This window comes from Wyeomyia smithii, chromosome 3 (assembly GCF_029784165.1).
Source record: "Wyeomyia smithii strain HCP4-BCI-WySm-NY-G18 chromosome 3, ASM2978416v1, whole genome shotgun sequence".
Lineage (NCBI taxonomy): Eukaryota > Metazoa > Arthropoda > Insecta > Diptera > Culicidae > Wyeomyia > Wyeomyia smithii.
In genome coordinates, this window is record NC_073696.1 from 215,310,562 (window position 1) to 215,326,262 (window position 15,701).

Below are 15,701 nucleotides of genomic sequence, written 5' to 3' on the forward strand. Positions count from 1 at the left end.
GTTTTTGTAGTAGTGGGTGTCGCAAAAAGTCATAATTGTACACACCTTTTTCTAGAAAAAACTTCCAGCCTTCGCTCGTTTAATCGATTTTTTGACGTGGGACTACGTCTTTGTTTACTATACTGGGATGCATTTTGTAAAATTAGAAATGAAACTGGCAAATGTTGCGTCAGATTTCAAACGTTAATAACAGCACAACCACATGATGGATAACAATAACCAATATATTGTTGGATAGATAAAATGCATAACAATTTTTCAGTATGCTAGTTATCACTTTAATTTCATTGCTAAGCGGTAAAATTGATAAAAACTTTCAATAACAAATTTGCGCGAATAATGAACCAATTACATGCGAGCATTCCTAGCACAGACGACGTGAGTGGACACCATCCGTTCCCTGTGATATTCTCTGTATCAATATCGAAATTAAAATTGACAGGGTCTCCCCGTCCCAATAGGTCAATTGATTTTTGTTTCCATGAGCTTAGACTAATATGATGTCTCGAAGGTAAAAGTTTTCCTAAAAGTTTGAAATAATACCCGTCCACGGTCCATACAATTTTTTTAGAATTTATATGGGCAGTTGTCCACGGAGGGGGAGGGGGGGGGTCAAAATCGTTAAAAATCTGTCCACGTGGTATGTGGATGGCCCCTAATTACAGTGTTTAGTCCCACGTCACCATTTCATACAACCCTAGGGCTGTATACCTTGTAGTATTTCACATGATTTGATACTAACGTGTAATTTTTTAATCGAAGAATATTTCAATCATGTTTGGTTATCCAAAAATGCACTTCAGTTACATTAATGTACATTTTGTTAGGTGAAAGTTGATTGCTAATTCTAATGGATATCTATTTCTTCTCTTCTAATTACGAAGCAAATAAATAACAGAGACAGCTCGACCCCAGACGAGTGGTTCCATTAGAGAAAACTTCCCCCGACTTGACGATCACGTGCATTCGCATGTTTTGCAACTAATGAACAAACTTTTCAACTGGTTTATTTTTATGCCACTCAGTCGCCAAAAAAAACGGCACCAGTTCAGTAAAACTTGCGTGCTCGGGAGGCGAATTTGTTTTTCATACTCTCGTTTCGTGAAAAGGTACCCCACCGACTGTGCCACAATATCTAGCCATTTATCATGTATCGAAGTTTCCATCAGAGGCCGGAGTCCTACGGAACCTGACACTTCGATCGCTGCGGACGCCGTGATACTAGCATAACTGCATCTGCGGTTGCATTATCGCGGCCCACGATTTTGTCTATATAATTTAATGTAATTTCAATGTTTCCAATCTTGGGAGTTTTTTTTTCTCTTCTGCTGACTCTCGGATGACGCGTCGCTCGCCAGACGCTTAAATTGCGTTGGCAAGTGCGATTCGATTGCACGCCATGGTTGCGGCGGCGATTCTCGCGTGCATTCCGCTCGATCCGGCTCAATGTGGGCCTAAAGTGTGCTGTCTGGAGTACCTGCTGGCCTCCAGAGGAGTGAGAAACAGTCACTCCTAGTGCGATCTAAATGACCGATTCGTAGGCCCCTGCCTAGCCGCTGGTCCAAAGATCGCATGTACAGCGGGGAATGCAATTAGATAAAATTTGTCAAATAATAAAACCGACATTCGTGCCGTTCTGGATTGGCAGCGAACAAATTGGACTCATGATGATCAATTAGGTGGACTTTGTTTGGTTTGTTCTGATTGCTAAAGTGGTTTTGCCTACGAACGGAATGGTTGTCGTTACATTTTAGAGTGGGTTTCAGGCAACAGTTTAGTGATACATTCTGTTGTGCTTCTCACTCTTTCATTTTTTGTAAAAATAAAAGCTGGATGATAATTGTTACATTTCAACCTTGACGCAACCTTTTACTACTCTCGAGAGGAAGATTTCTAGTATTCCCATCAAGCCGAATATGTTTTTCAGCGAGTATCATGACACTCTACATATGACGCAATTGGGGCTCGCCACAATTTCCAACCGACGAAAGACGAAAGACACCGTGGCCATCGTCTTCGTCGTCGACGACAACTTTAATTAAACGATAACACTAATGGACTTAATGATAAAAGTGTCTAGTTTTATTAATAAATTTAGCACGGCGACGACATCATCGTCGTTGTCGTTGCTGTCGTCGTCGTCGTCGTCTTTGACAGATCTAGACGACTGGGACTCTGTTGTAGTGGTCGTGACGGGAAACGAAATCGCCGCTCACCGGTTCGGCCGTTATCAGTTCCTTCGCTCGGTTGCTCCTCCTGTTAACCAGAAATCCTTTCACGAAACCATTCGATGTGGCGATTGGTTCGGTCAGACTGTTTGCGCAACGATGGAGCTAAGGAATGTTGATACCGTACAGTGGAGTTGCTTTGCTCTGTTGGGTTTAGTTTATTTGCACACGTTTTAAGAGGAGTGAAAAATCTGTACTTGTGTATGTCAAAAACAGTCAAAACAGTCACGTGAACATTAAACGTTTTCTAACAAAAAAATCTAGGTACACTGCTACCAACTAGAAGATAAATCCAAAGAGGGCGTACCTTGGAGTTGATTCGCTGCCGCTGCGGCGGCGGCTGCTGCTGCTGCTGCTGAATACTCAGACGCTTTTTGCAGGTTAACTTTGGGCCGGCTTTTCGTGCCAGAGCCGTTCAGTGCCGCGGGAGCCGGTATCGGGGAGAAGGAATTTATCGAAGTAGAGGTAGTACTTGTGGAAGTATTGAGGGTGGAAGAAGTACTTGGGGATATAGGATTACTGTTGTTAGGAATCGCGTTCGCCGCACCTGCACTGGATTGGTTAGATGAATTTTCCAGCAGTAACTGTTGAACCTGCAGAATGTCGACGTACTCGTCAAGGCTTGCACCTGGATTGGTGCGGTTGATTACTGAAAGAAAGAAGGAAGAATACTTCACTTAATCTATTTTTACTACAAAGAATTGTATTTTTGTTTAATCGGAATCGTTTAAATGACAGTAGTAAGATAGATAATTATAGAATAAAACAATTTTCATTAGTCCTTAAATTTTTCATAACTCATTTGTATCCATTTTTAGGCGATGAAAGCTTATTTCATTTGCTAATGTCACTAAAATTTATTAGAAATTAAAAAAATTGGGTTAGTGGATCAAGTGAAATGAACCATAATTATGACAAAGTTCAAATTTCCACACAATGGGTCAATCAATACATTGACAATTTTTGCACAAAAAATCATCAAAACTTAATAAAGCAATTCGAGATATTGCTGTTGAGGTAAATATTGGCAATTCAAGACTAATTTATTTTTCGTAATGTTGAATACAAACAAAAAATGACTCATTATTATGTACTTTACTATGTAACTAATATTTTACATTTCAATCGATTCAAAAAAATCAGTTGAAGTGAATCGCAGTGAGGAATAAAAAGTACATAACAGAACAGGGAAATAGATGTTAAGTCACACGTAGCTAATTATTCAAACTTTATGTTGACTGTTCCACAACTGTGGAGGGACTATACAAAGACGATTTTCGCCACTATGACTGCCCATTAGAATAGAACAATTGAAATTAGGTTTTATCATTACTTAAATATGGGTTTGGCGAGTGCATGTGTTAAAAATGCATCATTGAGAATACGTAACCGGAGAATGCTAAAGACGCTGAGGTTTTTACTGTTTGAATCAGATGCCGACTCGCCGACGGAAGCGTTTATCTTTTATGCAAAAATGGCTGATCTACACTTAAATTATTTTTAAAACGTATAAAGAAGGCAGAAACAGTGTTAACAAACGTATGCTTTAACGAATAAATCTATTTGTTTGCTTGTAGCAAGTCATTCACTTTCATTATTTTTAAAGTGAAATTCATCATTTTTAAATTTTTTTTTTATTTTGTATTAAATTAGTAATATTGAAAGAAATCGATTATTATAGTAATAATAACGGGATCAAAATCTTCGTGAAAATCGAATCGTGAAAATATAAATAATCTTAGAAAATATAAGAAAATTGTGAATCAATAATATAACTATGGCATAGGGAAATCTGTAAAAAAATTACGGAATTTAACCAATATAAGGCGAGACTTATTACACTGACAAATGAATTTCTTTTTGAGCGTATCAATAGAGTGGAGTTAGATATTGAAAATAGGTAATTTTTCATTTAAATTCTAGTAAAAAAATCGAAAACCGGTTAAATCGTCCGCAGATACGTATTTCGGTTATTACTCATAACCATAATCGATTTTCTGTAGTAGAATTAAATGAAAACGTTTCCTGTTCTCAATATCTATTTGATTACACTATTCAACACAGGTTTTGCCTCATGACTCAAAGTGGAAATATATGAAAGCTTATGGGTCATTCCATATGAAGTGTACATGCCACTTGGACACGACCATCACAGATTTTGCTCAAAGTAGGGAGAACTATTCATCTACCGTCACTTTGGAAAAATCTCAAATTTGGTGTCGATTGGAATACCCCCCACTCTCTAGGACCCCCATCTTCATTGCAAAGTCACGCAATTTTTGTCAAAAAATTTTTTTTTTCTTTTTCTTATAATATAATAGACGTAAAATGTCCGAAAAATACTGATAGATGATTTTTGAAGAAAATAAACCAAAGAATCCAGAAAAAATGTAAGTTTTGACCGGAAGTGTTGCCAGATTATTTTTTTTGTATTTCAAAACTAAATTTACATTTTTCGGCATATGCAGCCATTTTGATTTTAAATTTGGTAATTTCATCTTGTTTCTTGGAAAATTTAACATAAGAAACAACTATCATCTCAAGGTAATATGAGCCAATCTCGAGATATAACAATTTTACGAAAAAAGTTGTAAACTTCGTAATTATTTTATTTTACAATTTATAGACGTATGACACGCGAAAAGTAGTGATAGGTGAATTTTGAAGAAAATAAACCAAGGAATCCAGAAAAAATATTGTTTTTGACCAGAAGTGTTTATTTTTGTATTTTAAAATAAAATTTGCATTTTTCGGCCAATGCTGCTAATTTTATTTTAAATTTGATGGTTGCATCGTATTTCTCGTGAGAAGCACTTACCACCCCGTGGTAATATGAGCCAACCTTGAGATATAACATTTTTACGAAAAATTAATTACGAAATTCAGAACTATTTCCCTAAAAATGCTAGATCTCGAGATTGGCTCATATAACCTCAGGATGATAGTTGTTTCTTATATGAAAATTTCCAAGGAACACGATGAAATTATCAAATTTAAAATAAAAATGGCTGAATTTGCCGAAAAATGTAAATTTAGTTTTGAAATACAAAAAAAAATCTATCCGGCAACGCTTCCGGTCAAAAATAATATTTTTTCTGGATTCCTTGGTTTATTTTCTTCAAATTTCATCGATCACTATTTTTCGGGTGATATACATCTATAAATTGTAAAAAAAAATAATTACGAAGTTTACAACTTTTTTCGTAAAATTGTTATATCTCGAGATTGGCTCATATTATCTCGGGATGATAGTTGTTTCTTATGTGAAATTTTCCAAGGAACACGATGAAATTATTAAATTTCAAATCAAAATGGCTGCATATGCCGAAAAATGTAAATTTAGTTTTGAAATACAAAAATAATTTATCTGGCAACACTTCCGGTCAAAATTTATATTTTTTCTGGATTTCTTGGTTTATTTCCTTCAAAAATCATCTATTAGTATTTTTCGGACATCTTACATCTATGAGTTGTAAGTAAAAGAAAAAAGAGATTTTGAACAAAAAATGCGTGACTTTGCAATAAACAGGGGGGTCCCACAGAGCGGGGGGTATTCCAACCGACACCAAATTTGGGATTTTTCCAAAGTGACAGTAGATGAATAATTCTCCCTACTTTGAGCAAAATCTGTGATGGTCGTGTTCAAGTTTGTGCTTTTTCGTGGTCACTTCGTATGGAATGACCCTTATAGTTTTTTTTAACATTTCTTGTTAATTATGACGCCCTCAACCAGCCCGAAAGTGTTGAAATACTGCGAAATATCATGCTGCCGTACGCAGAGGAGAAAATAGGCCCTTGAACTGGGTCTTCCAACAAGACAATGATCCTTAACCCTATTGAAAACTTGTGAGGCGACATCAAACGACAGTTTATGAGGCTATGCCGATAAATACGGCGACTGTAGGTCATCGTGTGTGGTTAGAAATACCTGTCACAAGGTGCCAGAAGCTTGTAGATGCAATGCCGCGAAGATGTGCAGCTGTGGTAAAAAATAACTGCTAAACTACAAAATACTAATTATGACAACAAGCTTTAAATAATAAAAGCGTTAAATTGGTAGTTAAATTTATTACTTCTGTTGATGTATTAATTATGCTGCTATTGTTTGGAACATGTTGAAAATAAACTTTATAATCATCTGAACAAACCATTGTATATTTTGACCAAAACTTAATTTATTTTTGTCTCTTCATCTCTAGCAATCACAGTGATCACCTGATTATATCACCCCATTGCACAATAGTCCAGAAGCCGCATTTAAGGGGAAATTTGGGTCTAGAGCTCTATAGCAACATTTTAGAGAAAAACTTTCTTCTACAAAGTTGTTACATATGATAAAGCGCGCATTGAAAAATTATCAAAAATTAGGGTGACCAACATTTTCGATGAAATCAAGTATCTAACTTTTTTATCTTTGTAGATAGAAGAAAAATTTGTTCTACAATGTTATAGCTGAGCAAGATCGCGCCAAATCACCGATGGTCGAATATCGACCATTTTTGATTTGAATGAAACTTTGCACATGTATTTGGCTTAGCAAACTGAGCATTTTCCACAAATGGAGCGATTTTTTACACCCATGAGTTACATTCTAAAAGGGCGTATGCCTTTTGGCATAGGTTTTATTCGAAGCATTGTAGCCCAGAAACCGTTGCACAGTGGGGCGACTCTATACAAAGGCTGGCCAAGCAAAAAAAAGTGTCGATAAATGCGACAAAAACTTGGTATTTACATAATTTTGGGGCGCTGGACACGAATTTGGCATCCATTTTTTGTTTGGGGCCGCCCATAAAGCACGAAAGCCAATTTTAATATTTTTTTGGCCCTTTTTTCCTTTTTTAAAGAATTATATGATCTTTGACCACAAGTAGTGCCACTGGGCGTCCTTCCCATTGAAAAAAAAAGGTAATTTATGGACGACCCCTCGAACAAAACAAATTTTGCCTAAATATATATATTTTTTTAATAAAATAAAACAACATAAGTAATACAAACTAATTACAAATTGAAAAAATCATCAACAGCATCATCATCTTTCGCTGTGATCGCTTAAATCTCGTGTTGAATTGTTTCCAGAAAATTCGAAGTTCATTATACTTATCAGCAGGAAAAATGTCTTTTGCTGCAATTTTCATTTCTTCTAGTAATTTTCGATGTTTCATTGTTTCATATATATGTTATCTTCCTAATCCGGTTTCTATGGTTGAAAGAGGACATTTAAATACATGTACACCCAACGCAAACGGGGAACTTTTTATTACTTTAGGGCAATATTTTATTACTTATTGTGTCTTATGACTGCGCATTATACACAAATAGTAATAACCGAAAAGTAACAAAAATTATGACGGGCACACGCTTGTATGTGTTTCTGCAGGAGAACATACAGCCAAGCACCGCAGTGCATGTGTTAGCAAGACTTCACTCGCTGCATTTGTATTGATGCAACGATCAGATTCATTTTTGCTCCATTCATCCACACATAATGAGAATCTCACCCGTCAACCTCAAATGTCTAATTAGAAACACTTTCGTTTCGTCCCCCAGTGTTTACATGAAATGAATATATGTTATACTGTCTGAACAGAGTTGCCGAAGTTGCGAATATTGTTCTGGATGGGCACGAGTTTTGTATTTTCAAACAGGTGCAAATGAGTTTCCATGAACCAATGAGTATGTGTTTTGGATAGCTTGCAAGAAAGCGAATGTTTTTGTTTTTCTCTAACGCAGTTTACAGATCGTGATGTCATTTTAAGGCGCATTTCAAGTCTTTGAAATCATCAACGTTTGCATACTCTATGACGGGGAAAATGTAGCTTGGCAGCTCTTGTCATATTCTTCCTCTACTCCGTATGCATACAACGAGCGAACTAATACACGCTCACCGGATGAATTGGAGATTGAAGAAAATTGTAACATATGCAACATATGCGACGGTGTGTGATTTTTTTTACTTGAGATGGAAAAGGAGCAGTTTTTGACAGAAAAAATCTTGCATGTGGTTGAAACGACCATTATTAGATAGTCGTACTCCCGTAACACGTGCTAAATATATGACAGTATGTGTTGTTACTTGACTGGGAAAGAATTTTATTGCCTTTTTAGTAATAGGTTTGTTACCTAAAAAGCAATTTTGCGCTATATATGTTATTCATGGTGTTATACACGCAAAACTTTTCCTTATTACCTAAGAAGCAGGTAATAAGGAAAAGTTTTGCGTGTATAACACCATGAATTGACAACTTACAGACATTGAATTAGGTGGTGCCGCTGAAGTTGAAGGCTCCATAATAAAATTCAACGAATTTATGAATTTGAAAACTAAGACACTGGAATGACACAACGTTCTAAATGAATACGAAAAGATGCGGAGGGCGACGACTGTTCTTTGTTTTTTTTTTCTCATAAAGCAAAATGTGTGCTTTACTTTTGTATGCAAACGAGTGCGAAGCAAAAGCAATCTTTAAACGGGCTATTGTAGGCCGGAGTTTGATGGTATGAATTTGCAGCTAATATTTGACACTTCAATAAGTTTAACGAATTTCATGATCAGAAATTGAAAAGGGCTGAAAGTTTTTAGTATTGTTTTAAATTTGCAGAAAGTGATAAAGTTTGAGAAAGTTAAAATTTCAGATTTGTTTACTGTTTTCTTGTTTAACACTTATTTTATAACTTTTCATTGATAAATTTTGTGATTTTTGCCCAAATTTATATTTTATCCTTACGGATTGAGTACGACATCATAAATTTTCATTAATGGGGTATCATGGTTATGATTAAAATTATTCCTGGATGAAATTTCAACTTCAAGAATAAAAACTAAAAAAATCTGCTATCGCTTTTGTGTGACAATTTGCGCAGTTTTGCGCAGCAGCGGACAGTATACATTTGAAAGCTTACGTTTTTACCTAAATTTTGGATGTAGTCACAACCGTGGCAAACTGCGGCAACTAAACTTTTAAGCTACTTTTCTACAAAATATCACGTTTTTTAAATTTTTTCTAGTGTCAGGCCTACTATGACCAAATTTTACAATATCTAATGAAAAGGGTTTGTTTTGCACAATATTTACAACAAGTTTTCCTTTGACGTCAAAAAAATCCAAACTATCATTAAAGCTACAGAGCGTTTCAAAGAAATGTCCTTTTTTCAAGAAAAAGACAAAAACCGTCAGTTCGCCAAGCTTTGAAAAGTCATAAAAAATTCAGATTTTATGAAATTGCACCCAAATTTTGGATTTAGACACTTGAATGTTATAGCAAAAAAGGAAAAATATTATGAAACAGCTAACGAAAAAAAATTTTTTTGGCTGATGGCCAGCGATTCCCCACTGTGCGTTGGTTGTATAGAAAATCTGTCTGAGAATGAGTTGTAGGAAATTAAAAATGCAGTTCTGTAAAGTATCTATGTCATAAAAAATATGTTCCTAAGATAATAAAACTCGAAAATAAATATTTCATTCTTATATATATTTATATCACTTAGAACATTTAACTCTTTTCTTGAGAACCGTTCGCCCAATCGTTTTGTTGTCAAAGAATGAATTGTATATTTTTGATGAAGCATTCCAATGGACGTATGGTTTTTGCTGGAGAACCATGGACAAATTAAGAGAAACGTGTATTTTCCTAAATAATTATAATTTTTCGAGCTTAAATTGAAAATAACTCGAAAACCGATGCCTTTAGAATGTTTACTACCAAGAGCTTTTTGATTCAAAATGACTCTCTGCATCTTTTAAAATCATCAGAATACAAATATTTTGAAAAATGTTTAAATTAGAATTTTTATAAAAAAAATTATCTACCATAAAAAAAATATTTTTCATTTATCCATCCTGGATTTTTTTTTTTAAAGTTGCGTATTAACGTCATGTTTCTTTAAAAAAAAATAAAAAAAAATTTAACTTTTTTTTTTAAATTGAAATTTAATGTTTATTTTTAATTTTTTTTTGGTCAAAAAAAATTTTTTTTGTACAGTGTATATTTTTTTTATGGTGCATTTTTAATTCCCTACAACTCATTCTCAGACAGTTTTTCTATACAACCAACAGTTTCTGGGCTACAATGCTTCGAATAGAACCTATGCCAAAAGGCATACGCCCTTTTAGAATGTAACTCAACAACAATATCGCACGCTCAGCCTTGGGGCTAATAGCGATCTCGATCAACTATATTAGTTGAGAGAATTCGTTATCGATATTGTTTTTGGCACATTTTGTATGTGTAGGATAAGTACAACGATACACCGTGCCCCAGTGCTGGGTCGAGAAAATTTCCAGCTCGAAAAGATCCTCGACTCTATCGGGAATCGAACCCGATATCACAACCGTGTGGGAGAGCTAGCCGACTGACATCGCTAAACACAGAGCCACGGGGACCACAACTTAGAATGTAACTCATGGGTGTAAAAAATCTCTCCACCTGTGAAAAATGCTCAGTTTGCTAAGCCAAATACGTGTGCAAAGTTTCATTCAAATCAAAAATGGTCGATTAAATTTTCGCTTATTTCCAGGCGATTTGAAATGATTTTGCTCCGCTCCATTAATTTTAAGTAACTTTGTAAACAAAAGTTTTTCTCTATCTTTAAAAACAACCGATTTATATTGAAAAAACAAATTTTACGCTCTAACTTTTTTATTTCAAGTTTCATCTCAAAACTGTCTCTGAACGACTTTTAGAGCTTTTTAAGAGAAACAATTTGCAACGCTGACATCGTAAATATCTTTATTTTACTCAAATTTATTAATATTTTTCATCAAAAAATATGCGTTTTTCATTTGTATGTCATTCATTTTGGGGCAAACATAAAAAATATCTCTTGGTCTCATTTTAAAGGGCATACTAGACTCAATAAATGGAGGAACTTTTAGAAATATGTTATTTTTTAAATTTGAGTAAATTCGATTTAAAAACAAGACAAAAATTTCAATAATTTTATACATTTTGCATTTAAAAGCACCCAGATTTATTTTTTGGTATTTTTTCTTATAACTAGACGTAATTACCTTTAATTTGACCCAAAAAGATCGAAAATCGATCAACTGATTCAAAAGTTATGATTTTTTTTAAATTAAATACATCGAACACAGTCGTTTTTTATGGTCACCCTATTTCGAAGTTGGTCACGCAAAGTGCTTCAATTGTGCTCAAAATCGCAGTAATGCATCTATGTTGAAAATAATCAAATCCGTATTGTTTCGTTGGGTTGTTAAGGGGACCAGCTCCGAAATAGGGTGACCATAAAAAACGGCTATATTCGATGTATTTTGTTTAAAAAAATTGAGACTTTTTTACTCATTCTTCATTCACCCGCAAGCAGAAAACAGAAGAAAACAAATCGATGACGTAGTTGAAACAACGCCGATGAATTACACAAAAAAAAATAAATAGATCGAGGATGCTGTCTACAGACTTTGAAAGACGAAAGTTTGTATCCTTACTGCCAGTGGAACAGCCACTTGCGAATAGTTGCGAGATTTGAAGATGTTGGACGTGCAATTACCCCTGAAAATATTATTGTATGGCAAAGAGCTTGTTTATTTTAGTAGATAAAGTATAATTTCTTTTTCAAAAACATACATTTTTGGAAGGCTGATAACTTTGTAGAAGGTTTAAAAATTCGAAGAAATGTGAGAATAAGTTAGAACGAAAATTGGGATTTTCAGTGCTTTTTGAAAGAAAGCTCCATATGATTCGTAATATATAAGAGATTTGCTGAAACACTATGCGTCTATCTCAATCATATGAAGAAGGAAATTTTCTATCTAACTTCCAGATGAATTGATCACCCATTTTTCTATATCAAAAGATGCGTTGTTTAATAGCTTAAAAAATATATGAATATACGTTATGGCTTGAATCACTATTCAATTAATCGAACGAAAACGCCAAAATAAAACACTGTGCAATGGTTGAGTTTTCAATGAAACAGAGCTGCGCAAAAGTATTAAAATATTGAATCTAAATAGAAAATCAGTTTATACTGACATTTTTTTGATGAAATGTTATATGATGATAAAATCGGGTGAAAAGGGTGATAATATCGGGGGGCCGATTAAATTCGGGGCAGATAATGTCGGGTACTGATATAATCGGGTGATTACTGTATTTATCAAATGCGAATCAAATTAAATGATATACACTAGAGGATTACTATTTACACTTAACGCAAACGGGGAACATTTTATTACTTTAGGGCAATTTTTTATTACTTATTGTGTCTTATGACTGCGCATTATACACAAAGAGTAACAAACAAAAAGTAATAAAAATTATGACGGTCACACGCTTGTATGTGTTTCTGGAGGAGAACATACAGCCAAGCACCGCAATGCATGTGTTAGCAAGACTTCACTCGCTGCATTTGTATTGATGCAACGATCAGGTTCATTTTTGTCACCTTCATCCACACATAATCAGAATCTCAACCGTCAACCTCAAATGTCTAATTAGAAACACTCTCGTTTCGTCCCCCAGTATTTACTTGAAATGGAAATATGTAATACTGTCTGACCAGAGTTGCCGAAGTCGCGAATATTGTTCTGGATGGGCACGAGTTTTGTATTTCCAAACAGGTGCAAATGAGTTTCCATGAACCAATGACTATGTGTTTTAGATATCTTGCAGGAAAGCGAATGTTTTTGTTTTTCTCTAACGCAGTTTACAGATCGTGATGTCATTTCAAGACGCATTTCAAGTCTTTGAAACCATCAACGTTTGCATACTCTATGACGGGGAAAATGCTGCTTGGCAGCTCTTGTCATACTTTTTCTCTACTCCGTATGCGAACTAATACACGCACACTGGATGAATTGGAGATTGAAGAAACTAGTAACATAGGCAACATATGCGACGGTGTGTGATTTTTTTTTTTTTTGCTTGAGATGGAAAGGGAGCAGCTTTCGACAGAAAAAATCTTGCATGTGGTTGAAACGACCATTATTAGATAGTCGTACTCCCGTAACACGTGCTAAATATATGGCAGTATGTGTTGTTACTTGACTGGGGAAGAATTTTATTGCCTTTAAAGTAATAGGTTTGTTACCCATAAGGCAGTTTTGCGCTATTGCTTCTAAAGTAATAAGGAAAAGTTTTGCGTGTACATTTAAAAAAATTAGGCCACTGCCATTCTTTTGAACAGTACTGTACTTAACAGAACTGTACACCAGCAATTCTCAGAAAACACTGAATATTGTTTTGAAACATTACTTCCCAGGATAATATTCCAATACTGATGAGGTCCAGGATCAAATGGGAGAACAGGTAAGCTCATATGCGACTTGGACTGAATTCCAAGAACTTGTCTGGTCCATATTCAGTGAATTAAAGGTTGAATGGGCGATAGACTCTTTCCAATCATATAAGTCTCCGGGTATGAATGGAGTACAATCAGTTATGCTACAGAAGAGCAAGCAACTCCATATTCCAGTTATTACGGAGTTGTGTAAGGTGAATTTAATACTAAACTACTAGTTATTCTCAAACCATGTTTTACCATTTTTATTACAAAAGCCGGTAAACGGGATAAGACACTCCGGAAAGCCTTCAGGCCAATTAGCTAAATATTCTACTGTTTTGTTTCTCCCAGATGGTCTCGAGGTACGATCCTGGCCTAATGAGCAGTAGGTTTGAGTTTCGGCTCGGGAGAGACTGTTAGCGTCGGTAGGATCGTAGCGCTAGCCCTGCAATTGTCCTGATGGTCGGTCTATAACTTTTACTATGATTGTCCAAACAATAAATTTTATAAAGTCTCGAGAGAATCTTAGTTGAACGAATAAAATCTTAGAACATTTCGCATTGTTTTGACCATTACAGACAAAATTATGTACAAAAAACTGATTTTAAGGAGAGGTGTACTCAAAAAACTCTATTTTGTTGTGTCCAACGTACAAATAAGACATCGCAGTATTCAGCAGTTGTTTTTATTTTAAACTTTTCCACAACTTTGCTGAAGGAAGCAATCTGTTATATTGAAATTTAAAGAAAATGTTTTTTTTTTTATCAAATTGTTAGGTGGATTGATCGAAAAACTAAAAACGCCAGGAGTAAGGCCTTGAAACAATTTTGCTGAAGACATTGAGAACATAAAATCAGTTTTTCACAGTCATATCTAGAACAGTCACGATTTTTCGAGTTTAGACCACTGTGCACTGTGGGATTTTCAAACAAATCTTTCCACCAATTGTTAATTCTTGAAATATAAAAGCGGACTCTGTAACTTTGCGGCTACGAAGCTTTCTGTTAGCGGGTGAAATTGAAAAATCTATCCAAGCCAAGAAAATCTCTCTGGGAGCTTTGCTTGATATTGCGGGAGCATTTGATAACGCAACGCACAACTTGATGCAAATTACCACGGAAAGGCGTAGCTTAGAGTAAGTGGTGCCAGTTATGTTACTCCTTCCCTGGATTCATGCCATGCTGAAGAGTCGCGAAGTAACTACTCACCAAGATAAATTGGAATGCACATCTTAACTATGCAGTCAACAAGGCGGTCAGTGCATTATGGTTGTGCTCCAAAACCATTCGAAGAAAGTAGGGCTTGAGACCAAAAATGGTGATGTGGATATTCACATCGATTATACGTCCAAAACTGACCTACGCTGCGTTAGTGTGGTGGCCAAAAACCAAAGAGCCCACCGCTAGAACAAAGCTAGATAAAGTCCAACGACTTGCGTGCATTGCTATAACAGGAGCAATGAAAAGCATCTCATCAAAAGTTCTTGATTCAATTATTCACCTGCCCGTTGTACGAATACGTGCAACTAGAAGCAGAAAAGAGTACCTTGAAGCTCAAAAGAACGAAAACTATCATGTCAGGTGATCTTGTGGGTCACCTGACTATACAGAACTTTATTGAAAGAGGGCCAGTGATGAGTATGAATTGAGACTGGATGGCACCTCAGGACAATCATGATGTTCCCTACAAGGTATGCGAAACGTCGCGTACAGACTGGGAAGTCGGAATTCCTGATGTCCGTCCCGGTTCAACGATATTTTTCACAGATGGCTCAAAAATAGGTACAAAAACTGGTGCAGGAGTCTTCGGCCCTGAAATTAATGTTTCAGTGGCAATGGGACACTGGTCAACAGTGTTACGAGCAGAGGTATTTGCAATCCTTGAATGTTCGAATATGTGTCTGACTAGAAAATACAAACATGCAAATATTTGTATTTTCTCTGACAGTCAAGCAGCGCTGAAAGCACTTGATGCTTATAAATGTACATCCAATATTGTCTGGGAATGTATTCTCACATTGCGACAGCTTTGTCAAACAAACTCAGTGAATTTGTATTGGGTTTTGAATAAAATCTGGCAAAACGAAAATAAAAAGTCTGGCAAAAATCTGTCACTCATTTTTGGATAAAATTCCTGGCAAAATTGAAAGTGATGACCTTATTTTTTTTGCTAAGCCCGGGTGTAGGTAGGTAAAGGCGTGAAGGCCAGGCACGGCCCATCTCGCAGTTATGACCT

General features: G+C 35.6%; 1 protein-coding gene across 2 annotated transcripts in view; it reads right to left on the bottom strand.

Moving 5' to 3' along the window:
• LOC129726950 (dendritic arbor reduction protein 1) overlaps positions 1 to 15,701 on the bottom strand; it is a 290,751-nt gene that overhangs the window by 216,323 nt on the left and 58,727 nt on the right. For both annotated transcript variants that reach the window (XM_055684261.1, XM_055684260.1), the window contains exon 3: positions 2,536 to 2,877. In XM_055684261.1, coding sequence (XP_055540236.1) covers positions 2,536 to 2,877 — 342 coding nt within the window. The remainder of the gene's footprint in view (positions 1 to 2,535; positions 2,878 to 15,701) is intronic.